Here is a 26967-nt window from a genome sequence, read left to right on the forward strand (position 1 = left end):
GAACCAACGATAACGCTCGCGTTTCAATAAACAATAAATACAGACACTTAGCTGACGATGTTATTGCTTCATCTATCAGCTGCTGTCCCACTACCCATTTCAAGATGGATGTACGAAAAATGAAACTGGCCAAGTGCGAACAGGACTCGAGCATTGAGGGTTGCGAACAAACTTAATTATATACTCGTATATCCATTCTGGGAGTAGAGAATCTGAACGATTTTTGCCTGTTATCGATATCGATATTGGCAAGATATTGGTCCTGCGAGTTCCAAGACAGTATCAAAATCTATACAGTAGTTCCTTAGGGTATCCCTGACACAAAAATAAGCGAGCAGGGTATTTCGGTTTATATATGTAGAGAGAGAAGAGCTAACAAAACGTTTTTATTTGCTTACTGAAAGATGACTACAACTTGCATTTTATATTTTTATGCAGTAATGTTTGGCTGTCACCCTGTAGACCGTTGATGAGTGGCAAATTCAAAATATTCAAATGGCAAAAAGATATTTATGTATGATTTAATTACATTTAAAAAAATTTCATATTTCTTCCTTTCTTTGTACTGCGAAACTTTACTTCTTGCCGAATTTCAACGGTAAAATAGCCGACAGGTTTTAATGAGTGAGTTTGCGAGTTTCAAAATATGTGACATAAATGGACGTGTCTTTTGAATGAAATGACTTATTGCTAGAAGCTTAAAATTAAAATTTCAACTTTATATATCTACCCGTTCCTGAGAACAAGGGTTCTTAAGTCGGACGAACAGCAGAAGGACGGACAGACAACCAAGCGATACTATAAGAGTTCCGCTTTCACAGACCGAGGCGCGGAATCCCAAAGATTTTAAGTTTGATTGAAGACATTTTATAAACAGCTGCGACATTCTGGTTGAAGAATTGCCGAACGAAGTTCGTTGGGAATCTTTTTCTGGCGCTCTTGTACCTACTTAAAAGCCATCAGTCGGGTATCACCTCTCTGAACTATTTTAGTTTACTTAACATATATGTATATACAGCGTGAGTCACCTAACATTACCGCTGGATGTATTTCGTAAACCACATCAAATACTGACGAATCGTCGATTCCACAGACAGAACGTGAGGAGAGGGGCTAGTGTAATTGTTTAATACAAACCATACAAAAATGCACGGAAGTATGTTTTTTAACACAAACCTACGTTTTTTAAAATGGAACCACGTTAGTTCTGTTAGCACATCTGAACATATAAACAAATACGTAATCAGTGCCGTTTGTTGCATTGTAAAATGTTAATTTCATCCGGAGATATTGTAACCTAAAGTTGACACTTGAATACCACTCCTCCGCTGTTCGATCGTGTGTATCGGAGGGCACCGAATTACGTAGCGATCCAAAGGGAAGGGTGATGGACATTAGGTACAGAAGAGACTGGAACAGCACATTACGTCCACATGCTAACACCGTTTTATTGGTCTTTTTCACTGACGCACATGTACATTACCATGAGGGGTGAGGTACACGTACATACATGGTTTCCGTTTTCAATTATGGAGTGGAATAGAGCGTGTCCCGACGTGTCAGGTCAATAGATGTTCAATGTGGTGGCCATCATTTGCTGCACACAATTGCAATCTCTGGCGTAATGAATGTCGTACACGCCGCAATACATCTGGTGTAATGTCGCCGCAGGCTGCCACAATTCGTTGTTTCATATCCTCTGGGGTTGTAGGCACATCACGGTACACATTCTCCTTTAACGTACCCCACAGAAAGGAGTCCAGAGTTGTAAGGTCAGGAGAACGGGCTGGCCAATTTATGCGGCCTCCACGTCCTATGAAAAGCCCGTCGAACATCCTGTCAAGGGTCAGCCTAGTGTTAATTGCGGAATGTGCAGGTGCACCATCATGCTGATACCACATATGTCGACGCGCCTCCAGTGGGACATTTTCGGGCAACGTTGGCAGATCATTCTGTAGAAACGCGATGTATGTTGCAGCTGTTTGGGCCCCTGCAATGAAGTGAGGACCAATGAGGTGGTCGCCAATGATTCCGCACCATACATTTACAGTCCGCGGTCGCTGTCGCTCTACCTGTCTGAGCCAGCGAGGATTGTCCACGGACCAGTAATGCATGTTCCGTAGATTCACTGCCCCGTGGTTTGTGAAACCCGCTTCATCGGTAAACAGGTAGAACTGCAACGCATTCTCTGTTAATGCCCATTGACAGAATTGCACTCGAAGATTAAAGTCATTACCATGTAATTGCTGATGTAGCGACACATGAAACGGGTGAAAGCGGTAACGATGCAGTATGCGCATGACACTACTTTGACTCAGTCCACCGGCTCTCGCAATGTCCCGTGTACTCATGTGTGTGTTCATGGCAACAGCAGCTAACACACCAACTGCACCCGCTTCTCCTGTGACGGGCCTGTTACGGACCCGTTTGCATGCTACGACCATACCTGTTGCATACAGTTGGCGGTAGATGTTTTGCAATGTGCGGCATGTTGGATGCTCTCTGTCCGGGTACCGTTCTGCATACACCCTGCAGGCTTCAGCTGCATTTCGTCGACACTCGCCATAGATGAGTATCTTCTCCGCCGTTTCAGAGTTCGAATACACCATGGTCACGGTGTACTACAGTTGGTCTGCGTGCGGAGACGAATGCAGAATAACAATAGCAGCAAGCGCTACATGCGGACACTGCGACAGCTAAACCAAACCACAACAGTGCACTACAGCCACACTCGTAAACACGGTCGTCATCGTAAACATGTCCCTGCAGATGCTGCTCGCCGACCGTGGCCCGTGTTTGTTACAACACGCAACTGAACGTCGGAGGTTTCAAGCGTCAACTTTAGGTTACAATATCTCCGGATGTAATTAACATTTTACAATGCAACAAACGGCACTGATTACGTATTTGTTTATATGTTCAGATGTGCTAACAAAACTAACGTGGTTCCATTTTAAAAAACGTAGGTTTGTGTTAAAAAACATACTTCCGTGCATTTTTGTATGGTTTGTATTAAACAATTACACTAGCCCCTCTCCTCACGTTCGGTCTGTGGAACCGGTTCGTCAGTATTTGATGTGGTTTACGAAATATATCCAGCGGTAACGTTAGGTGACTCACCCTGTATATATTTCACAAGTCACGGTGGAGTGCATATTTTGTACTACTACTACACACTTTCTTGGATCTGCTCGTATAGTGTCAGAATCAGCGCCGCGGATGAGCTACCAGACTATTTCCCTTATTCGTTTAGGCTAATGTTGGACTGGTCCCCAATTTCCGGCGCAGAAAATACAGTACACAAATGCTTAAAATACCATCACACACAGGGCGGAGTTTACACATTTCACGGAAAAATGGCGCTGACGGCTTTCCTCCCTTAGGAGAATGACGACAACAATGTCAAATGAAATAAATTTGCCCAGTCTTAAGTACTACGGACCCTCTATAGACGAGATTAACGCAAAGATCAAGAAGGAACGTGTGAAGCGAGGGAGAAAATGACATTCACCTCTGTAAGCGCCATAATCTCTCGTGTGTTATTCTCATGATTCCTATAGAAGATATTTGATGTTGGAAGCATAATTCCTTCTCTGCTAAAGACCAACTCCTTAACCTCGTTCACCTTCTCTCCCTGCAGCTCAACTCCCGTCGCTCCGCCATTTTTGTTTCCCTCGACCAAAATGCCTATGACCCTGTATGACATCCCAGTCTCCTCCTTAAACTCCAATCCGACGCCCTGCCCATCAGTTTTGTCCGTCTGGTCGCATACTTCCTCTCGCGCCGTCCTTCCTATGTCACCCTCCACTACTCCAACTCCCGTATCTTTTATCCCACTGCTGGGGTCCCCCAGGGCTTTGTCCTCTCCCCTCTCCTTTATCTCTTGTATACGGCTGATATGCCCAAGCCACACCCACCTGTCCACCATTTCCAGTGTGCTGATGACACCGCCTTCCTGGCTCTCTTCCTCCCCTTCAACGGTCCCAATGCACCCTCCAAACCCACCTTAACCAGCTCACCACTTGGTGTAACCAGTGGTTCCTCTGTCTCAACCCCTCCAAAACCCAGGCAATCGTCATAGGCCGCACCAACCGCTCCTTCTGTCTCCATGATTTCTACCTCACCCTTTATGGTCGTCCCATCCAGCTCACTCACACCCTGAGATACTTTGACCTCACCCTCGACCGTCACCTCACCTGGACCCCTCACCTCCAGACCATCCAGCAGAAAGCCCGTTCCCGCCTCCGCCACCTGAAACTCCTGTCTTGCCTGACATGGGGATTGCAGTCTTCCACCGTCCTCCTCACCTCAAATCCCTCATCCATCCTATCCTCTGTTATACCAGCATTGCCTGGATCTCAGCACCCACCTGCTTTTACAAGGCCCTCCAAATCCTCGAATGCCATGCCCTCCACCTTGGCTTCTGTATCTGCCTTCCTTCCCCCACACGGGTCCTGTATGAACTCATCCCCTTCCCCCACCTCCTCCTGTTCCTCCAACATCTCCGCATCCTTTACATTGTCCGCAGGTTTGATCCCCCCCACCCCCTGGTTTCGTCCTTCCTCTCCACCCCCTGCCCATTGCCGCGCCTCTATTGCTGTATCCCTCCCTGTCTCTACCCCCACACCCTCCATCTCCTTCATCAGGGCAATTTCCAGCGCCTCCCCCTCCCAGATGATGAACTTCGCCATGACATCTACCCTTCCTTCTAACTATAATCTGGCCTTGTTCCCCCCTCCCCAAGGCCCACTTTTCCTCTCCCCTCCTCCTCCCAGAGCGGATTTTACTCCTCCCCCCCCCCCCCTGTGACCCTGCACCCCATCCTTGCCTCTTTCCCTCCCACGTCCCTCCTTACCTGGCCCTCTTCAGCGCGCCCCCCGCCCATCTCCCCCCTCTCTTCCCTCCCACCCTTCTTCCCTTCTCCCTCATCTCCTTGCACCTGGCAGATCCTCCATTTTGATCATCCTCAGTGTGCCACATCAGTGTTGTGTTTAGTGCTGTTTCTCCTGTGCGTCAAGAGGTGTGATTTTAATTGTGTGCTGGCCTTGTACTTAGTGTTACTGTCGGTGTTTGTTATGTGCTATGCCATCCGTCGATACTTTCATGCTCCGGTCATAAAGCGCCTTGTGTTCTTTTAATTGTCCCAGTGTGTGGTTTTTTGTGTGCACTACTTATTTTACAGTTTTTATGTCCATTTTACAGTCGCCCCTTTTTAGTCTATTGTCTTCCATGATATTCCCCTTTTTTATATCTATGTTCACCGTGTTTTCTCCTTTGTTATTTTTAAATGTCTTCTATTGTTTGTTCTATGTCTTTCGGCTGAAGAGCGGCGCATGTGCTGCTGCCAGTCCACCCAAATGGGGAATTAAAATACAATAAAGAAAAAAAGAAGCATAATTGTCGTACAGACTTTATAGAATACGTTCTTTAACCTTTTTTTTCAATGCCTAGTCGGCTTTAAGGCCGCGTTGCTGTCACTAGGGCAGTACTTGATGACAGGTAGCACTACTGTCTTGTTATACTCTTTTTCCTTTACGGATCCATCATACTTCCTCTATTTTTTTAATTACTGTTTAATCATCAGTCTTATGAAAACTTAGATGCAACTAGGAACTTTGTCCTCTCCTGTACCATCCTCGTCATCTCAGAGTAGCTCTTACATCCAACGTCTTCAATTATATGTTCAGTACATTCCAATCTCTGTCCTCTCTTACAATTTCAGTAGTCTACTGATGTCTTTACTATCATGGAATTCTGATACGTCCTATCAGATTGTACCTTCGTCCAATTATTGTTTTTCACAAATTCCTATCCCCCTTGTTATGCGGGCATCATGCTCATTTACTTTTCAGCATCCCTATGTATCGACAAGTCTCAAACACTTCGGTTATTTTCTTTTCCGATTTTGGTACACTCGGTGATTCACTGTAATACAGATGCACATTCTCAGAATTGTCTTTCTCTTGTCAACGCCAACGTTTGATAATAGTAACCTTTTTTTCTGCGTGTTTACTTCTCAATAAACCCGAGTCTTCCACTCGCCTTATATGCTACCATTATCATTTTTTCGTTCCATTTCATATCGCTTCATGGCGTTACTTCTAGATAATTGGACAATATGACTCATTCAGGTAGTTTACCGCCAATCTTGTAATGCTCTCGCGTTCCTTCTCAGTTCTCTTCAGTGTTATTACCGATTAAAAATGAATGAAAGGGAGGAGGGGCACGATAGCGAATGATGGGTTATAGCCCATACGTTTCTAATAGCACAGAGGCTTCTCCCAGGTTTAAAATCATCCGTCGGGCAGGTGACTACCAATTGTGAAACATGCCCTCACTCCAAGAGACGATGCTGAAGGGTTGCGGATTTCTCCCAGGATAAATTCGCTCTGCCTGACACTATCGGCCTTTCGTTTATCAGACAGGTTCCAGTGACTGAAAATTTTGTGTCACCTTTAATTTACTTCACTACTTTACGTGCAGGACATTACTAGAGACGAGCTACTGAGGCTGGTCACCTTTTTTTACAGCACTGAAATTGTATCACACAATCATAGAGTTTTCAATGTCACGGCCATTCAGAGTTGGTTACTGACCACTGAGAAACGCGTAAGTGATATTCACGGCTAATACCAAGCTACATGTTCAGCAGCTCTCTTCGAGCTTTTGGGGAACAACATGGGAAAGACTCTTTAATCGATATTCTCAGACTACGAAAGTTTCCAAATGGCAGTATTAGACACAGTTTTTTTCCCGGGCGACACTCGCTAGAGAAACAAATGAACAAATATCCCGAAAAGGGATAATAAACAAATATTTTGCCGCCTTTTGTTAAGTATCTAATTACAGAAACAGTATCAGACGAAATGTGGAAATCCATACCCACCGTCTTCTCTTGTAATTAGTCACAAACAGAGAGTAAGCTGATCGTCTCACGTTGTAATACATCTAGGAACCACAAAGCTGAGTCTAGAGCAGACGTACCTGCTGTCTTTTCCAGGAATACCCTCCCAACGCAGCTTGCGCGAACAGTTTGCAGAAATACCGTCTTCGGTTAGTTTCATCTGAAGTCGAAACGGAAAAGGAAATACACGATAAATTTCTAAGGGAGCAATGTCTACAATGTATTTATAATTTACCATAACGAGTTTAAAAAAATGGTTCAAATGGCTCTGAGCACTATGGGACTTAACTTCGTAGGTCATCAGTCCCCTAGAACTTAGAACTACTTAAACCTAACTAACCTAAGGACATCACACACATCCATGCCCGAGGCAGGATTCGAACCTGCGACCGTAGCGGTCACGCGGTTCCAAACTGAAGCGCTTAGAACCGCACGGCCACACCGGCCGGCTAACGAGTTAAAGATTACATCCTTAAATGAAGCATGTTTGCAGAAATTAAAGCGTTGCCTGGTGTTTCTACAGGAAAAGAATAGATCTTGTACAGTGCAGAGGTTCCCAATTTTATGTTGCGAGTGTTTTGTACTCTCTGTGGGAACCAGTGAAAAACTTAAAGAACAATCTCAGCTGTTAGTGATTTAACCATCGGAATTTTCGTGTTAAAACTACATAGCAAGAAAGTAGACAAAATGCATTATAACGCTGAAGGCGATTTTCTCAGTGTGAAGTTTGTACCGCGATACTGGTACCGTCTTATTCCATTTCATGATCATACTCGAGACAATGCTTTGCGACAGCTGATTCACTTGGCTATTTTAGTTGTATGTGACGCTGATGGACCTTATCTCTCTCCTCGACTGTTCTAAAAATCTGTCCAGATAATATTCTCCACTTGCGTTGAATGCTGTACACACTCGGCTTTCGGATACAACGATTGTCTTTAAAATTGCAAAAAAGACTTGTTGTCTGTTGAGTTTAGGAGCAGATTAGAGTTTAACGTCTCACCGACAACGAGATCAATAGATACGGAGCACAAACTCGGATTAGGAAAGGATGGGGAAGGAAATCGGCTGCACCCTTTCAAAGGAACGATCCCGGCAGAAAACCTGAATCAGGATGGCCGAACGCCGGTCTGAACCGTCGTCCACCCGAATGCGAGTCCAGTGTGCTAACTACCGCGCCACCACACCCGTTTGTTGACTGGAGCGAAGTATATAGCGCACCAATTTTCTGTAGGAGTCAAGATATTAGGAGATTGAGCCACCACAAGGCAGATGTGCCTAATAAATGGAGCACGGCAGAGAAAGAACTACTTAGAAACACACTACAGGACACTGTCGGAGAACAAGTTCGTCTTGACCAACTTGTTAATTTGAAGCGGGATATATAAGATCGCAACTCACCCGAAGCATCAAGCTAGGCTGGCAAACATTTTGGAACTTTAATTTATCCAAGTCATATGCAAACTTTCGAGAACTGCGACTGCATCGTAATTTATGAAATAATTTCTACTTCTTCAGTCACTTTTTTATTAATTTTTAATGAGCACTGCGCGTTTGGGCAGCATGCTGCCGACGTCAGTTGCATTCTAGTTACATTTACATGGCGTTACTGTGAAGTGAAGACTTTTACGAATGATGTAAACATCTTATGTGGAAGTGTTCAGCTGTGATTTGTTTGTCACTGTGTCTACGAACCAGACAACGGAACAAGATCGACAGATTTATCGGTAAAGGTAATTTCCGGAGTGCCCCAAGAAAGTGTGATAGGAGAGTTATCGTGTACATTGTGCATAAGTGATCTAGTAGAAAGCATCGGAAGCTCCTTGAGACTGTTCGCATATAATCCGGTTGTCTACAAGAAGATAGCAACGCCAGAAGGCAGTATCGATTTGTAGAATGACCTGCCGAGGATTGATGAACAGTGCAGGCCCTGACAGTTGATTTGAACGTAAATAAATGTACCACGTTGCTTTTGCATAGGAAAAGAAAGCCACTATTGTATAACTACACTTCCAATGAAGAACTGCTGGAAACGGTATCTTCTGTAAACCGTCTAGGAATAACGATCCAGAGTGACTTTGAGTGGAATAACCATATAAAACAAATAGTAGGAAAAGCAGATGCCAGACTGAGATTCATAGAAAGAATCTTAGGGAAATGTAACTCATCCACGAAGGAAGTGGCTTATAAGGCGCTTGTTCGACCTATTCTTGAGTACTGCTCATCAGCATGGTATCCTCATCATGTGAGATGTACGACTGATAGAAGAGATGTATAACATCCAACAAAGAACTGTGCGCTTTGTCACGGTATCGTTTGATCGGCGCGAGATCATTGCCGAGATGCTCAACAAACTCCATTGGCAGACATTACAAGAGAGTCGTTGAATATCTCGGAAAGGTTTACTATTGAAATTTAGAGACATCACTTTCCGGGAAGAGTCGGACAATATAGTACTTCCTCCTGCATACATCTCGCGGAATGACCACGACGAGAAAATTCGAGAAATTAGAGGCAATACAGAGGTTTACGACATTCATCCTTCCCATACGCAATTCGCGAGTGGAACAGAGGAGGGGATCAGTTAGTTGTACCAGGAGAAACCTCCGCCACATTATGTGGCTTGCAGAGTATGTTGTACGTGTATACAATTAAATTAGCAACAAAAAATAATTTTCTTTTGACCCATAACCTTACTGACATTCACAGCAAATGAATCTAATGACACTTCATATTAATGTAGTGTATATGTAACTGGAATGCACGTGACGATGGAAGTATGCTGCCGAAGTGCGCCTTGCTAATTAATATTAGTAAGAAAGTGAGTGAAGCAGTAGAAATTATTTCATAAAACCATTTGGAAGGCATTCAGCTATCTTCAGGTCAAACATGAAAGTAGTTTCTGATCGGGGTGTCCTTCCCGTTTCGCTTACGGCAATGAGACGTGGACACTTCAAGAATATGGAAGATGGAAATTTAGAACTGCACATAGAGGCATGGAAAGCCTACGTTGCAATTCACAAGGAAAGACAAAAATAAGATATAAGACATCAGATCAATTACCAACGTCTAAAACATCATAGGAAGAGCAGCCAGTATGAAATGACAGTTGGTCGGCAGTGTTGCCAGAAGAAATGATGACCGGTGGGCAAAGACAGTGCTGGAAATAAGTCCAAGAAACGGAGACAAACCACCAGAAAGACCGCCAGATGGATAGTGCAAAGACCTGAGGAAGTTCGCTAGAATCAGCTGGCTGAATATCCTCCAAGCTCATTGGTCGTCGGAGATGATGTTACATATTATGAGCCACATTATATGATAATAGAATTGGGTGGTGGTGGTGGTGCTGGTGGTGCTGGTGGTGGTGATGATGATGATGATGATGATGATGATGATGATGATGATGATGAAAGCAGACAAGCGTCACACACGACTGTTGCAACGAAGCAAATCATCAGACGCCGAGTACTGCGTCAGGCTTAGCCAAGAAATGAAATATGACGAGACCAGTATCGAGTTGCAAACGCAAAACTTCTGGGGATGTATTTAAATATAAATCGGAAAATGATGACAGTGGTTTCAAAAATTTAAGCAAAATTTGGAATCCTGTTCTCAATTCGTTATGATCTCGCCGATTTCGTTCATCAGACCTGATAAAACGTGCGTTTTACGGAGTAACAGAACAGGCTCCAAGAAAACATAAACGAGCCTCAACTCGGCTGAACGCACAAAAGCATATCAGTAATCAATCACGTCGAGAAAACAGAGGTAAAATCTCTCCTCCTCGTGCCTGCAAAATATTGGTGATAAAAATTACCACGATCACACTTCGAGCCGGCTACCTCAGAGTCGATCGCCATCTTACCAGGGTGCAGGACGCTATAAAACTTTTCGTTGTGTTCACACGCATGCAGAATCAAGAGAATTCGTCTTGGAAGATTTAGAAAACTGAGACACGCAGGCTAGGCGCAAATTGAGACGCGTATAGCGCGTGTGGCGCGACGCAGCGCAGCGCGCATATTTATAAGTTTGCAGGTTCAAATGTGACCGCGGAAATTGCGACGCGACGCGACGCGACTGGGACGCGACACGCGCCTGCGCCAGGTCGCGCGGCGTTGTGGTTGAGGCACAGTTTCTCGCGCCGCGCGTCGCGCGTGCCTCGCCAGCATCGTGGGAAATTTGAGGCAGGGAGCGGAAAAGTAGCTCGGCCATATGATCACATCGGAACGGCGCATATGAGCAGTGGTAGTATTACCCATAAGATAAATTTTGCCTTACTGTGTACTAAATTTTATTGCCTTTGCGTAGTGTTTTGTTTTTCGCCATTTAAACGCTCCAGCTTTCTTCGTTAGTACATTATACTTTTCTGTTATTTATATCTGTATAGTTTTGTTTTGTTTTGTTTTTTTTTCTGTCAAGAAAAATTCATACTTCAGTAACTGATGAGCCATTGGCCGCTGGAATTGTATCATATGCCTCCGCGATGTTTTCAGATCGCAAGAAGGGACAGAGGGTAGTGAATAAGGAGGCAATGAATATTATAAAATGATGTGATTAAGAAGCAAGGCAGGAAAGTAAAACAAGTTTATCTTCTCGCTGCCTAGTATGCTGGCGTATCTGTACGATCTGTTATAAAAATTTAGAAAGGGATAATCTCCACAGGTGTGATGCTAAAAAGCGTCCAAGATATGAAGTATAGAAGTCTCACTGTGATAACTTGGGTATGGGTGTAATAATGTAATACGACACACTGTACTACATGCACGTGAACATCACATTTCCACTGCAAGCTAGAAACAGTCGAAAAGCAGTCACAAATAACACTGTTTTAATTGGTTCACCGTGATGAGAATAAGCATTTCAATTGTTGCATGCACATTATCAACATTAATAAACTAATTATACAACAGGCTACACAAATGAAGAAAATGGCCAGTATTATTACGAAAGTAGGAATATCCTAAAAGAGTGTCATGATTAGATATATTTAATTTGTTGAAATGTACTGCTGACAAAAGCAGATCTACTTTCATGACAATGTTTTTCGAACTCATACTCACAAGCTACTCATGGCTAGCTTCTGTCGCGCGATTATCCTCCGCTGGTGACAATACACTGACCATTGTGTTGTGCGACTGATCAATTGTTTATTTTTCTCAATAACAACTATTTTATTCGCGATCACACATTATCAGTTTGGCAAGCCGTAGGTGAGTAAACAGTATCTGGCATGTGCCTATCATTCCGCCCGAAGGAACGATCGTCATTATGTTAATACTACTCAGATCAAGAGAAGGAATAAAATCCTTTGCTAAGTTTCCTTTCCAGCCGCTCAGTGTTAAAAATACGATGGGTTACGGGGATTCCACCAAAATTCCAACAGAATTGGCAATCTGTTTTTGTGTGAGTTGTTAATCTTTTCTCATTCTAAGAAGCATGACCGTTTTTGAGTAACAGCCACATTTCTCTTGGTGACTGGTTTAATTGTACTTCCTTCGTCACAGTATAATTTGCCAAACTCATCCCACAGCAGCTCTGTAATTGTCAATTACTTGTTTAATGAGGCCCTACGTTTCGGAATTCTGTCTCAATAGCTGCTGTGGGATGAGTTTGGTAAATTACATTGTGATAAAGAAAGTACAATTAAACCAGTCACCAAGAGAAATGTGGCCTTTACTCATAAATGGTGATGATTCTTAGAATGAGAAAAGCTAAGGATAATACGCGCGACAGGAATGCACAAGTTAGCCAAGTGTGCCTTGTGAGATGGAGTTCGAAAAACATTGTCATGAAAGTAGATCTGCCTTTGTCAGCAGCACATTTCAACAAATTAAATATATCTAATCGTAATACTCTTTTAGGATATTCCTACTTTCGTAATAATACCGACCATTTTCTTCATTTGTGTAGCCTGTTGTCGTATAATTAGGTTATTAATGCTGATAATGTCCACGCAACAATTGAAATGCTTTTTCTCATCACGGCGAACCAATTAAAACATTGTCATTTGTGACTGCTTTTCGACTGTTTCTAGCTTGCAGGGGAAATACGTTGTTCACATGCATGTAGTACAGCGTGTCGTATTACATTATTACATACATATCAGAGTAATCACAGTGAAACTTCTATACTTCAGATCTTGGACGCTTTTTACCACAAGAACAAAGGGATTACACCTGTGGAGATTATCCCTTTCTAAATTTTTGTAACAGATCGTACAGATACGCTAGCTTACTAGGCAGCGAGAATATAACCTTGCTTTACTTTCCCGCCTTGATTCTTAATCACATGATTTTATAATATTCCTTGCTTCCTTATTCACTACCCTCTGTCCCTTCTTGCGATCTGAAAACATCGCGGAGGCATATGGTGCAAATTCCAGCGGCCAATGGCTCATCAGTTACTGAAGTATACATTTTTCTTGACTGAAGAAAAACAAAACAAAACTATACTGATATAAATAACAGAAAATTATAACGTGCTAACGAAGAAAGCTGGGGCGTTTAAATGGCGAAAAACGAAACACTACCCAAAGGCAATAAAATTCAGTACACAGTAAGGCAAAATTTATCGTATTGGCAGTACTACCACTGCTGATATGCGCCGTTCCGATGTGAGCATATGGCCGGGCTAATTTTCCGCTCCCCACCTCAAATTTCCCACGGTGCTAGCGAGGCAAGCGCGACGCGAGGAACTGTGCCTCAACAACAACGCCGCGCGACCTGGCGCAGGCGCGTGTCGCGTCCCAGTCGCGTCGCGTCGCAATTTGCGCGGTCCCATTTGAATCTGTGATGTTACAAAAACGCGCGCTGCGCTGCGTCGCGCCACACGCGCTATACGCGAGTCAATTTGCGCCTAGCCTTAATGTTGGCAAACACCAAGGCTCTAGATGCCCAGCAATAATTTCAGAAACGGAATAGGCTGGTTTAAATTTCAGACATTAAATTTCTTACCGTTCTATGAAACCAATATACATCATAAGTTAATTGCTGCTAAATATGGACTCCTACTCTATATTTGTCCGGCATTAGTTAATAGCATAACTTGGAGCCTTGATGTTTTATTTCAAATTCGAGATTTTTGAATATATTGAAGCTACAGTGAACCATATCTACAAGAAATTTCAAAATCTAAACTTCACGGTATTTCTAAATCATTAGTTTTTATTGCTGTAACCTTGTTTAGCTGTTCACATCGAGCAGTGATTCTATGGATTGCCATATTGATATGGCAGAGAGAGATAATGATGGTGTAAACCGAAACCGGTATTTACAATAAAATAATACATTTAAACGGCTGCGTACCATGCATTTTAAAAAATACGTCCGAGTTGTTGGCAATCGTCCTAAAAAATGTACTATACTGAAGAAATTAGATCAGGAACTGAGCCACAAAAATTGTAGAGGTGTTTTCCTATTTGGGCAACAAGATAACTTATAAATGGTTCAAATGGCTCTGAGCACTATGGGACTCAACTGCTGTGGTCATTAGTCCCCTAGAACTTAGAACTACTTAAACCTAACTAACCTAAGGACATCACACACACCCACGCCCGAGGCAGGATTCGAACCTGCGACCGTAGCAGCGGCGCGGCTCCTGACTGGAGCGCCTAGAACCGCACGGCCACCGCGGCCGGCAGATAACTTATAGTGACCAAAGTGAAAAAGATAAGTTTGTTTACATCTCATATAAATTTAAGTTCTGGGAAGTCTACTCTGGAAGTGTCTGTCCGTAGCGCAGTTTATTCCTTTGGTTTTTTTTTTTTTTTTTTCAACAGTCATCTGACTGGTTTCAACATAATCACCACGATGTGCAACGCACATTCTCAGTTTTTTGCTGGATCTATTCCAGTCTCTGTTTTCCCCTATAGGTTTTATAGTAAATAGCTCCCTCTAGTACCATGAAAAGTTTCCTGAGGCCTTAAAAAGTCCTTTCATCCTGTCCCATCTTCTTGTCAGTATTTTTCATATAATCCTTTCTTCACTGGTTCTGCGGAGAACCTCCTCATTCCTTATCTTATCAGTGCAACCAATTTTAGCAATCGTCCACAAGAAATGTTCTTCTGTAGCACCAGATCTCAAACGCTTCGATTCTCTTTTGCTCCAGTTTTCCCAGCGTCCAATGCTGTGCTCCAAACGAACATTCTCAGAAACTTCTTGATCAAATTAAGGCCTGTGTTTCACACCAGTTGACTTTTCTTCTCCAGGAATGCCCTCTTTCCCTGGGCTAGTCTGCTTTTCATGTCCTCCTTGCTGCGCCCGTCATGGGTTACGCGTATTTAGATTCCAAGGCACCATAATTCCTTGACTGCTTTTAGTTCACGACCAGCAATATTGATACTAGTCTCTCGCTATTCTCATTTCTGCTACTTCTCATTATTCTCAATTCATATCCTCTATTGATAACACTGCTCATTCCATTCACCGAGGGAGGTCGCGCAGTGATTAGCACACTCATTTAAACCATCCAGATTTAGGTTTTCGTGATTTCCCGAAATCGCTCTAGGCAAATGACGGGATGATTCCTTTGAAAGGGCACCGCTGATTCCCTTCGCTATCCTTGAAACGATAAGAGCTTCCGTTCCGCCTCTAATGACCTCGATGTCGACGGGACGTTAACCCCAATCTTCCTTCATTGGATTCAGCAGATCCTGTGACTCTTCTTCACTTTCACTCAGTCAGCAATGTCATCACCGAATCTTATCATTGGTATCCTTTCACCCTCAATTTTAAACAAAGTCTTGAATCTTTGTTTTATTTCCATCATTGCTTCTTCGATGTACGAGTATAGATTGAACAGTAGGAGCGAAGCCTCCATCCCTGTCTTACATCCCTCTTAATCCGACCACTTCGTCTTGGTCTTTCACTTTTGTTATTCCCTCTTGGCTCTTGTACATTTAGGATATAATTGGTTTCTGCCTATAGCTTACTCCTAGTTTTCTCAGAACTAATGGTGCTACAGCTTTCGCACCTATCTCCAATTGCTAGCTTCGGAATTTTGTGGATGATATTTTCCCCAAGTTCTTCTAGTATGTCACCAGTCTCATTTATTCTATACACTAACTTGTTGCCACTTCCCCCAACGATTTTAGAAATTCCGATACAGTGTTTCTATGCCATCAGAGCTCTTTATTCTAATACTGGATGCCCTTTGTCGTCCATATTGATCCCAGTTTCTTCTTGTATCACGTCATCAGAGAGGCCTTCAATGTACTCTTTCCATCCATCCGCTTTACCTTTTGTGTTAAACAATGGACTTACAGTTGCACTCTAAATGTTAATGCTATTCCTTTTACTTTCACCTAAGGTTCTGTTGACTTTTCGGTACGCTGAATCAGACCTTCCAACGATCATTTCTTCAACAATTTCTTCACATTTCTCCTGCAGCCACCTCGTCTTGACTGCCCTACACCTCCTAATTCATTTCTAAGGGATTTATGTTGCTGTATTCCTGCCTTTCTCTGGCCATTTTTGTACTTCCTCCTTTCGTTAATGAGTTAAAGATTTCTTCTGCTACCCAAACTTTCGTCGAAGTTACCTTCCTTGCACCTATGTCTGACTATCCAACATCCGTAACTGCTTTTTCTAGAGATGTCCATTCCTCTTCAACTGAACTGCCTACTGTGGTATCCCTTATCTCAGTATCCACATCCTTAGAGAACTTCAAACGGGTCTCATTATTCCTCAGTACTTCTTTCTGCCACTTACTTCCACACTACTTCTTGCGTACGACTCTCTTGAACTTCAGTTGGCTCTTCATTATTACTTAATTGTGATTTGTGTCTATAACTGTTCCTGGGTACATCTTACAACCCAATATCTGATTTCGGATTCTCTGTCTGACCATGATGTAATTTAAGTGAACTCTTCCCGTATCACCCGGTCTTTTCCAAGAATATCTCCTCCTCTTGTGATTCTTGAACAGAGTATTTGCTATTATCTTCTGAAATTTATTGCAGAACTCAATTGGTTTTTCTCCTCTCTCATTTCTAGAACCAATCCCATATTTTCCCGGAACCCTTTTTTCTGCCCCTTCCTCTACAGCCGTGTTCGAACTATTAGATTTTACTTTCATTTTACATATGGAATTACCCGATTAATACTCCCACATACTTTCTCTCTCTCATCATCTTCTGTTTGCGACATCGGCATGTATACCGCAATTATCGTTGTCGACGTCGATTTGCTGTTGAATTTGACGAGGACAACCCTGTCAGTGAACTGTTCACAGTCGCTAACTCTCTGCTGTGCTTTGCTAATCATAACGAATCCTGCTCCATTTATATCATCTTCTGCTGAGTAGCAGTGTATCTAGATTGAGCATTTGCATTTCATTGCAGTGCTTTCCTTTGCCTTCTGCATTTTCACGCCTTTGATCACAGCTGATTCAGCTGTATTTTAGGGGCAGTGCAAGAGTGTGCCCCAAACCTCCATCCGCTCCTCCGTCCTTTTTGATAAGGTAGAGCGAGGGTGACTTCTTATGCAATAAGGCTGCTATTGATGATGATCTTTTGTTAGAAATTTGAGAAGTGGCTGGATTCGAACCCGGGACCCTCCTTTTTCAGTTTTGTTCGTCATTGTTCTCATCAGTTGGTCTAGTCAGACGTCACCTGACACCCCTTAAAGTTCATCGTTGAATATCTCACTCAATTGTCTCTCTCTCTCTCTCTCTCTCTCTCTCTCTCTCTCTCTCTTTTTTTTTTTTTTTTTTTTTTTTTTTTTTTTTTTTTTTTTTTAATGACAGAGAGCAGCCCTCTGACTGAACTCGCTACGCCACAAGCCACAATGTCGGCTTTTTTTTTTTTTAAATGACAGAGAGCAGCCCTCTGACTGAACTCGCTACGCCACAAGCCACAATGTCGGCAGTCTTAGTCCACAGGTTCACACATTTATGAGGAAGTGAAACGTAGACTGTAAGCATTATAGATTATAAGAAAATACAAGCTTTCGAAACGTGGTGCTAAGGAAGAATGCTGAAGGTTACATAGGTAGTTGGGATAAGTAATATAGAGATATTGAATCGAACTGAGGAGAAAAGAGTTTTGTGGGACAATTTGACTAAAGAAGAGATCAGCAGATAGATTTCATCCTGAGGCCTCAAGGAATTTGGTAGTGGAGAGAAGTGTGTGGCTACAAAACGTAGAGAGAGACAACGGTTTGACTACTGTAAGCAGACACTCATAGAGGTAAGTCGCAGCAGTTACGCGGAGACTGAAGAGGCTTGCAAAGGATAGACTATCGTCGAGAACAGCGTCAAACCACTTTTCGGACTGAATACCACAACATCATCATCAAAAACAGCAATTTCTACTACACGTTGTTTGTTTTGAAGTCACGAGGGTAGCTGGGAAGTTAAGACCGTGTAGCGAACAGAGAATCAAACCCGTATCCATAGCTTTTTCATTCATTGCGCGAGCGATTACCCCAAATGACTCGCCCCACAGGCTGCGTCAAAGCTTCAGCTTATCACGGGCTCATCCACTTTCAACTGTTCGTCATTTCCGAACACTACTACGATAGTTGATTTCATTCTTGCCTTCATCTACATAGAGTCCCCTTTCAATAGATGGCAGCAAAAATGCAACAGGGTATCCAGATGACCACACTTTGAACGCCCTTAGTTTAGCTGTTACACAGTGTTTTAAAACATATTAATAGCAGAAGTCTAGCCCATAACTGATATCAGCACAATACAACTTCGATCTCAACCGGAGTTGATTCCTTTATGTTGACGATCTTATGATTTCAAACATGAGAGGTCAGATTTCTACGCCTTCATAAGGATGTAAATCCCCTTGAGCATCTTCATCAACACTCTGCTAGTAACCTTACGGTGTGTTGCGGAGGAACTCCTAGCATCAGTACAATTTACTCCCGCCAGCCGAGAATGTTGCATGGAGCTCAAATTTCAGCAACTGACTCTAATGATTTCACGAGGTGTATTAGGGAGGAAATGAAATATTGGGTACACGCTCTCAGAATTTTAAAAGCGATCCCTCCGTGATGCATGATTCCTCTCCTGTAGGTCTATCACAGGTGTTCAGTGAGCGTCTCCTCGACGCTCTCATGCTCACCACATCAACCCGTCACGAAACGCGCCTTTCTTCTTTGGATCTTCTCTGCTCTTCTTGTTAATCCTATCTGGTAAGGATCCCAAAATGACGTACAATATTCATAAACCGGCCAAACGAGTGGTTTGCATCCCACTTCTTTCATGAATGAATGACGTTTCTTTCGCATTTTTTCAGTGAATCTCAAACTGATATCATCTTTTACAATAAGTACCCTCTCTGATCTAAAGCAATGCGTAATTTACCACAAGATATCACTAGAGGCGGACCTGCGAGTATAAAAGGAGGCAGTGACTGTTGTTTTGTCAACAAAGAAGCTGTCACGGAGAATGGGTTGGTCAGTGACTTCGAAAGTGGGCTACTCACTGGATGACACCTGAGTAAAAAGACCCTCAGGAAAATTTCAGCTCGTTTGAAGCTCAAACAGTTCTTCTTACGTGGCAGCTGCAACTGTATAAGCCCATTTTGTAAAATGAAGAAACCGCACAACAGTTGTTTAATCCACAATTTTTTATTGTATACACGACAGGTTTCGGAACACTTTAAATTCCATCAAATGCTGTAAAAGATAAAATCACTTAACCACCTGACGTTATCCTCATCCCATTGTTGGCCTGGACCCAAAAGTTTCGTGTCAAAAGGATGAAAAGGACATAAATTCCATAAAAACAGGTGCTCCGTGGCGCGCAGTCGACTATTCGTCATTTGATTGTGAAGAAGAAACGCGAAGGAACAACCAGACACTAATTTTCGAGCGTTTCGGAGGATGGTTGAACAAAATGGCATGAAATCAGCGGAAGGAACCGCTTAATTCCAAAGTGCAACTAGAACTTCAACTAACACAAAGACTGTGCTTAGGAAGTTTTAAAGAATGGGGTACAATGATCCCCATAAGCCACACAGTCACACTGCAGTCAGTGCTAAACGACAAATGAAATGGTGTAAAGACCGATGCTAATGGACGGTAGATGAGTGGAAACGAGTGATTTGGAGCGGAGAATCACGCTATATCCTGTAGCAATCTGATAGTTGGGGTTTGGTGACTGCCTGGAGAACGATGCCAACAGTGAAATACAGAGGAGGTGCTGTATCGGTACGGGGATGTTTCTCATGGTTGGGATGTGGTCCCCATGTCGCACTAGAGAAAACGCTAATTTCGGAAGGATACGAACTCATTTTACAGCTCTGTGTACATCTTACAGTAGACAAACAGTTCAGAGACGGTGATTGTTTGTATCAAGATGACAATGCACCCTATCATAAAGCTTCATCTATGATGCAATGGTATGTGACAACAACATTCCTGAAATGGACTATCGAGCAAAGAGTCACGATCCACCAATGGAACACTTTCGTGATGAGTTCGAAGGTCGACTGCGCTCCAGACCACAGCATCCAACATCATTACCTTCTCTTGAGGCCGAATGATTGGCCTTTCCTCCACAGATATTCAGACAGCTTTTTCAAATTGTCCCAAGCAGAGTTCAAGCTGTCATTAAGGCGAATCGTGGACACGCTCCACTGCAATGTCCACTATAATGCAGATACAGACTGCGTAGTTTTATGTGCTCATTCCACGTGAAATAGTTCAGGTAAACCTGTCCCTGCACCTCTTCAGCGTCGATCCTCTTCGGCGTCGATCCTCTTCAGCGTCGATCCGCTTCAGCGATGATCCTCTTCGGCGTCGATCCTCTTCGGCGTCGATTCTCTTCGGCTTCGATCGTCTTCGGCGTCGACCCATAGCGCGTCGATCCTATTCGGCGTCGACACTTCGACGTCGACCCTCTTCGGCGTCGACTCTCTTCGGCGTCAATGCCCTTCGGCGTCGACCCTCTTCGGCGTCGATGCCCTTCGGCGTCGATGCCCTTCGGTATCGATGCCCTTCGGCGTCGATGCACCTCGGCGTCGATGCTCCACGGCGTCGGTCCTCTTCGGCGTCGGTCCTCTTCGGCGTCGGTCGTCTTCGGCGTCGGTCGTCTTTGGCGTCGGTCGTCTTCGGCGTCGGACGTCTTCGGCGTCGGTCGTCTTCGGCGTCGGTCGTCTTCGGCGTCGATCGTCTTCGGAGTCGGTCGTCTTCGGCGTCGGTCGTCTTCGGCGTCGGTCGTCTTCGGTGTCGGTCGTCTTCGGCGTCGGTCGTCTTCGGCGTCGGTCGTCTTCGGCGTCGGTCGTCTTCGGCGTCGGTCGTCTTCGGCGTCGGTCGTCTTCGGAGTCGGTCGTCTTCGGAGTCGGTCGTCTTCGGAGTCGGTCGTCTTCGGCGTCGGTCGTCTTCGGCGTCGAGCCACTTCGCCGTCGACACACTTCGCCGTCGACCGTCTTCGCCGTCGACCCCTTTCGGCGTCGACCCCTTTCGGCGTCGATGCCCTTCGGCGTCGATGCCCTTCGCCTTCGGTGCCCTTCGGCGTCGGTGCTCCTCGACGTCGGTGCTCCTCGGCGTCGGTGCTCTTCGGCGTCGGTGCTCCTCGGCGTCGGTGCTCCTCGGCGTCGGTACTCCTCGGCGTCGGTCCTCTTCGACGTCGACCCACTTCGCCGTCGGTCCTCTTCGCCGTCGGTACTCTTCGGCGTCGGTCCTCTTCGGCGTCGGTCCTCTTCGGCGTCGGCCCTCTTCGGCGTCGATGCCCTTCGGCGTCGGTCCTCCTCGGCGTCAGTGCTCCTCGGCGTCGGTGCTCCTCGGCGTCGGTGCTCCTCGGCGTCGGTGCTCCTCGGCGTCGGTGCTCCTCGGCGTCGGTGCTCCTCGGCGTCGGTGCTCCTCGGCGTCGGTGCTCCTCGGCGTCGGTGCTCCTCGGCGTCGGTACTCCTCGGCGTCGGTCCTCTTCGGCGTCGGTCCTCTTCGGCGTCGGTCCTCTTCGGCGTCGGTCCTCTTCGGCGTCGGTCCTCTTCGGCGTCGATGCCCTTCGGCGTCGGTCCTCCTCGGCGTCGGTCCTCCTCGGCGTCGGTCCTCCTCGGCGTCGGTCCTCCTCGGCGTCGGTCCTCCTCGGCGTCGGTCCTCCTCGGCGTCGGTCCTCTTCGGCGTCGGTCGTCTTCGGCGTCGGTCCTCTTCGGCGTCGGTCGTCTTCGGCGTCGGTCGTCTTCGGCGTCGGTCGTCTTCGGCGTCGGTCCTCTTCGGCGTCGGTCGTCTTCGGCGTCGGTCCTCTTCGGCGTCGGTCCTCTTCGGCGTCGACTCTCTTCGGCGTCAATGCCCTTCGGCGTCGACCTCTTCGGCGTCGATGCCTTCGGTATCGATGCCCTTCGGCGTCGATGCACCTCGGCGTCGATGTTCCTCGGCGTGATGCTCTCCGGCGTCGGTCCTCTTCGGCGTCGGTCCTCTTCGGCGACGGTCCTCTTCGGCGTCGGTCCTCTTCGGCGTCGGTACTCCTCGGCGTCGGTCCTCGGTTTCGGTCCTCTTCGGCGTCGGTCCTCTTCGGCGTCGGTCCTCTTCGGCGTCGGTCCTCTTCGGCGTCGGTCCTCTTCGGCGTCGGTCCTCTTCGGCGTCGGTCCTCTTCGGCGTCGGTCCTCTTCGGCGTCGGTCGTCTTCGGCGTCGGTCGTCTTCGGCGTCGGTCGTCTTCGGCGTCGGTCGTCTTCGGCGTCGGTCGTCTTCGTCGTCGGTCGTCTTCGGCGTCGGTCGTCTTCGGCGTCGGTCGCGTTCGGCGGTGGTCGCGTTCGGCGTCGGTCGTCTTCGGCGTCGGTCGTCTTCGGCGTCGGTCGTCTTCGGCGTCGGTCCTCTTCGGCGTCGGTCGTCTTCGGCGTCGATCGTCTTCGGGGTCGATCCTCCGGCGTCGATCCTCTTCGGCGTCGATCCTCTTCGGCGTCGATCCTCTTCGGCGTCGTACCTCTTCGGCGTCGTACCTCTTCGGCGTCGTACCTCTTCGGCGTCGTACCTCTTCGGCGTCGTTCCTCTTCGGCGGCGTACCTCTTCGGCGGCGTACCTCTTCGGCGGCGTACCTCTTCGGCGGCGTACCTCTTCGGCGTCGTTCCTCTTCGGCGTCGTTCCTCTTCGGCGTCGTTCCTCTTCGGCGTCGTTCCTCTTCGGCGTCGTTCCTCTTCGGCGTCGTTCCTCTTCGGCGTCGTTCCTCTTCGGCGTCGTTCCTCTTCGGCGTCGTTCCTCTTCGGCGTCGTTCCTCTTCGGCGTCGTTCCTCTTCGGCGTCGTTCCTCTTCGGCGTCGTTCCTCTTCGGCGTCGTTCCTCTTCGGCGTCGTTCCTCTTCGGCGTCGTTCCTCCTTGGCGTCGTACCTCCTTGGCGCCGATCGTCTTTGACTTCGATCCTTCTTGGCGCCGATCCTCTTTGGCGTCGGCCCTCTTTGGATTCGATCGTCTTTGGCGTCGATCCTCTTTGGCGTCGATCCTCTTTGGCGTCGATCTTTTTTGGCGTCTATCCTCTTTGGCGTCTATCTTCTTTGGCTTTATCCTCTTTGGCGTCTATCCTCTTTAGCGTCCATCCTCTTTGGCGTTTATCCCCTTTGGCGTCGGTCCTCTTTGGCGTCGGTCCTCTTCGGCGTCGGTCGTCTTCGGCGTCGGTCGTCTTCGGCGTCGGTCCTCTTCGGCGTCGGTCGTCTTCGGCGTCGGTCGTCTTCGGCGTCGGTCGCGTTCGGCGTCGGTCGCGTTCGGCGGTGGTCGCGTTCGGCGTCGGTCGTCTTCGGCGTCGGTCGTCTTCGGCGTCGGTCCTCTTCGGCGTCGATCCTCTTCGGCGTCGTACCTCTTCGGCGTCGTACCTCTTCGGCGTCGTACATCTTCGGCGTCGTTCCTCTTCGGCGTCGTACCTCTTCGGCGGCGTACCTCTTCGGCGTCGTTCCTCTTCGGCGTCGTTCCTCTTCGGCGTCGTCCCTCTTCGGCGTCGTTCCTCTTCGGCGTCGTTCCTCTTCGGCGTCGTTCCTCTTCGGCGTCGTACCTCTTCGGCGTCGTACCTCTTCGGCGTCGTACCTCCTTGGCGTCGATCGTCTTTGACTTCGATCCTTCTTGGCGCCGATCCTCTTTGGCGCCGATCCTCTTTGGCGTCATCCTCTTTGGCGTCGATCCTCTTTGGCGTCGATCGTTTTTGGCGTCTATCCTCTTTGGCGTCTATCGTCTTTGGCGTCTATCCTCTTTGGCGTCTATCCTCTTTGGCGTTATCCTCTTTGGCGTCCATCCTCTTTGGCGTTCATCCCCTTTGGCGTCAATCCTCTTTGTCGTCGAAAATCTGCAGCATCGATACTCGTCGGCGTCGATACTCTTCCACATTAATCATCTTCGGCTTCGACCAGGCGTCGCTGACACTCTTCTGATTCGATACTCAAAGTGCATCTCGTCAGCGTAGTTCCTTCAGAGTTCATTACACAGCTGCGATTCCCTTTAGCGTCGCTTGCCTTCAGCCTCGATTCCCTTCAGCATCGATCCTCTTCAGCGTCTCCTTGTATTTAACAACAGTTTGCTGGATTTGAAACATTCCTATATACAACAGCATCACTAATTATCGGCGCCATGTACCTTCCAACGTTATCCACTACGCTACTTAAATATACTACATGATCAAAAGTATCCGGACACCACCAAAAACCTACGTTTTTCTTATTAGGTGCATTGTGCTGCCACCTACTGTCAGATACTCCATATCAGCGACCTCAGTAGCCATTAGACATCGTGGAAGAGCAAAATAGGGCGCCCTGTGGAACTCACGGACTTCGAAGGTGGTCATGTGATTGGTTCTCACTTGTGTCATACGTCTATGCGGGAGATTTCCATACTCCTAACCATCCATAGGTTTACTGTTTCCGATGAGATAGTGAAGTGGACAAGTGAAGGGACACGTACATCACAAAAGCGTACAGACCGACGTTTTCTGTTGACTGACAAAGACCAACGAGAGTCGAAGATGGTCATAATGTGTAATAGGCAGACATCTATCCACACCATCACACAAGAATTCCAAACTGCATCAAGATCCACTGCACGTACTATGACAGTTAGGCGGGAGATGAGAAAACTTGGATTTCAAGGTCGTGTGGTTGCTGATATGCCACACATCAAGCCGGTAAATGCCAAACGACACCTCGCTTGGTGTAAGAAGCGTAAACATTGGACGATTGAACAGTGGAAAAACGTTGTGTGGAGTAGCGAATCGCGGTACACAATGTGGCGATCCGATGGCAGTGTGTGGGTAAAGCGAATTCCCGGTGAACGTCATTTGCCAGCTTGCGTAGTGCCAACAGTAAAATTCGGACGCTGTGGTATTATGGTGTGGTCGTGTTTTTCATGGAGGGGGCTTCACCCCTTGTGGTTTTGTGTGGCGCTATCATAGCACAGGCCTATATTGATGTTTTAAGCACCTCCTTGTTTCCCACTGTTGAAGAGCAATTCGGGGATGTCGATTGCATCTTTCAACACGATCGAGCACCTGTTCATAATGCAAGGCATGTGGCGGAGTGGTTACACAACAAAAAATCCCTGTAATGGACTGGCCTGCACAGAGTCCTGACCTGTATCCTATAGAACACCTATGGGATGGTTCAAATTGCTCTGAGCACTATGGGACTTAACATCTGTGGTCATCAGTCCCCTAGAACTTAGAACTACTTAAACCTAACTAATCTAAGTACATCACACACATCCATGCCCGAGGCAGGATTCGAACCTGCGACCGTAGCGGTCACGCGGTTCCAGACTGAAGCGCCTAGAACCGGACGGCCACACCGGCCGACCCTTTGGGATGTTTTGGAAGGCCGACTTCGTGCCAGGCCTCACCGACCGACATCGAAACCTCTCCTCAGTGCAACACTCCGTGACGAATGGGCTGCCATTTCCCAAGAAACCTTCCAGCAGCTGACTGAACGTATGCCTGCGAGAGTAGCTGCTGCCATCAAGGCTAAGAGTGGGCCAACACCATACTGAATTCCAGCATTACCGATGGAGGGCGCCACGAACTTGTACGTCATTTTCAACTAGGTGTCCGGATACTTTTGATCACATAGTGTACATCATGGTCAACACTGGCTCTATACACAATCCTGTGGTATGCCCGAAAATACCTTTACGTCTGTCGATTTCAGCCGTTAAGAACGATGTGTAGAGTCTGGTAGGACGTTCTGAATTCAGGCACAAAAATGGCCCAATAATCAATAGGCTCATATAAGCTCATATTTGCTTCACTAATCGATACCAAGGAATTGTAATGAATGTCATCCGGAAGTCAAGAACTTGATATCAATCAGGTTGTCGTTTTCCGCTGCTCTCGGGACTTAATGGTCTAGCAGTATTTACCTTGATTTTGTAATGTGTCCGGGAACGTTTCAGAAATAAAAATATTATGGAACAATAGAGGACTTAACACCCACAAGAGATACTGATCAGTGACAAGCGCAAGGAAGCAAGGCAGTCACTCGCAGGCCACAACCTACACGTGGCGGAAGTGCCACCGCGGGTTTTCACGTAGACTCGTCTGCTCGTGCTTCCGCTTCTGGTGTTTCAGTCGCTAAAGGATGCGCAAGATTCTCTTCAATTATGAAAGCAGAGGAAGGACACTGCACACGTAAGTGACGACGTCGCAGATGGTTTGTATGAAATTTTCAGTGGTCATCGCAATTGCAGGTTACTATAATCATATTCTTTGTGTGTTCAAACATTAGAGATATTTAGTTTGTTAATTTTATGTTCCACACGCCAGTTTAAAGGACTTGTGTTTCTGACAGAGGCTAATCCGAGTTTCTCCTGACGAATTCTGAAGCATTCATCCACGAAACATGTAGGAATACTACTACTGCCTATTCTTGATGATTGAGGTGAGACTAATAGAGAAGATCCAAAGAAGAGCGGAGCATTTTCTCACGGTTTCTTTGGGTACGTCGGCCGCCTTACAGAAGTAGTCGTCAACTCCAGTGACAGACGCTACAGAAGAAGCTTTGTACCTTCTGAAGATATTTACTGTGAAAATTACAACGATTTACGTCCCAAGAAGTCAGGCAACATATTATATCCTCCGACATATGTCTCGCGGAACGGTTACTTCGAAAAATATGTAAAAGGAAAGGGGCGGAAATGCTAGTGTTC

At 46.2% G+C, this 26967-nt stretch overlaps 2 protein-coding genes across 2 annotated transcripts in view; one reads left to right on the top strand and one right to left on the bottom strand.

The window, feature by feature from the left end:
* The window catches only part of LOC126237076 (uncharacterized), a 512284-nt gene that overhangs the window by 378672 nt on the left and 106645 nt on the right, over positions 1-26967 (top strand). The window lies entirely within an intron of this gene.
* LOC126235363 (serine/arginine repetitive matrix protein 1-like) lies at positions 20784-23946 on the bottom strand. Its single transcript, XM_049944086.1, has 2 exons — positions 23382-23946; positions 20784-23293 (listed from the first exon to the last, which is right to left on the bottom strand). The coding sequence occupies exons 1-2, from the start codon at positions 23944-23946 to the stop codon at positions 20784-20786; spliced, it is 3075 nt and encodes a 1024-aa protein (XP_049800043.1).

The sequence above is a fragment of the Schistocerca nitens genome, chromosome 2, assembly GCF_023898315.1.
Source record: "Schistocerca nitens isolate TAMUIC-IGC-003100 chromosome 2, iqSchNite1.1, whole genome shotgun sequence".
Classification (NCBI taxonomy): domain Eukaryota; kingdom Metazoa; phylum Arthropoda; class Insecta; order Orthoptera; family Acrididae; genus Schistocerca; species Schistocerca nitens.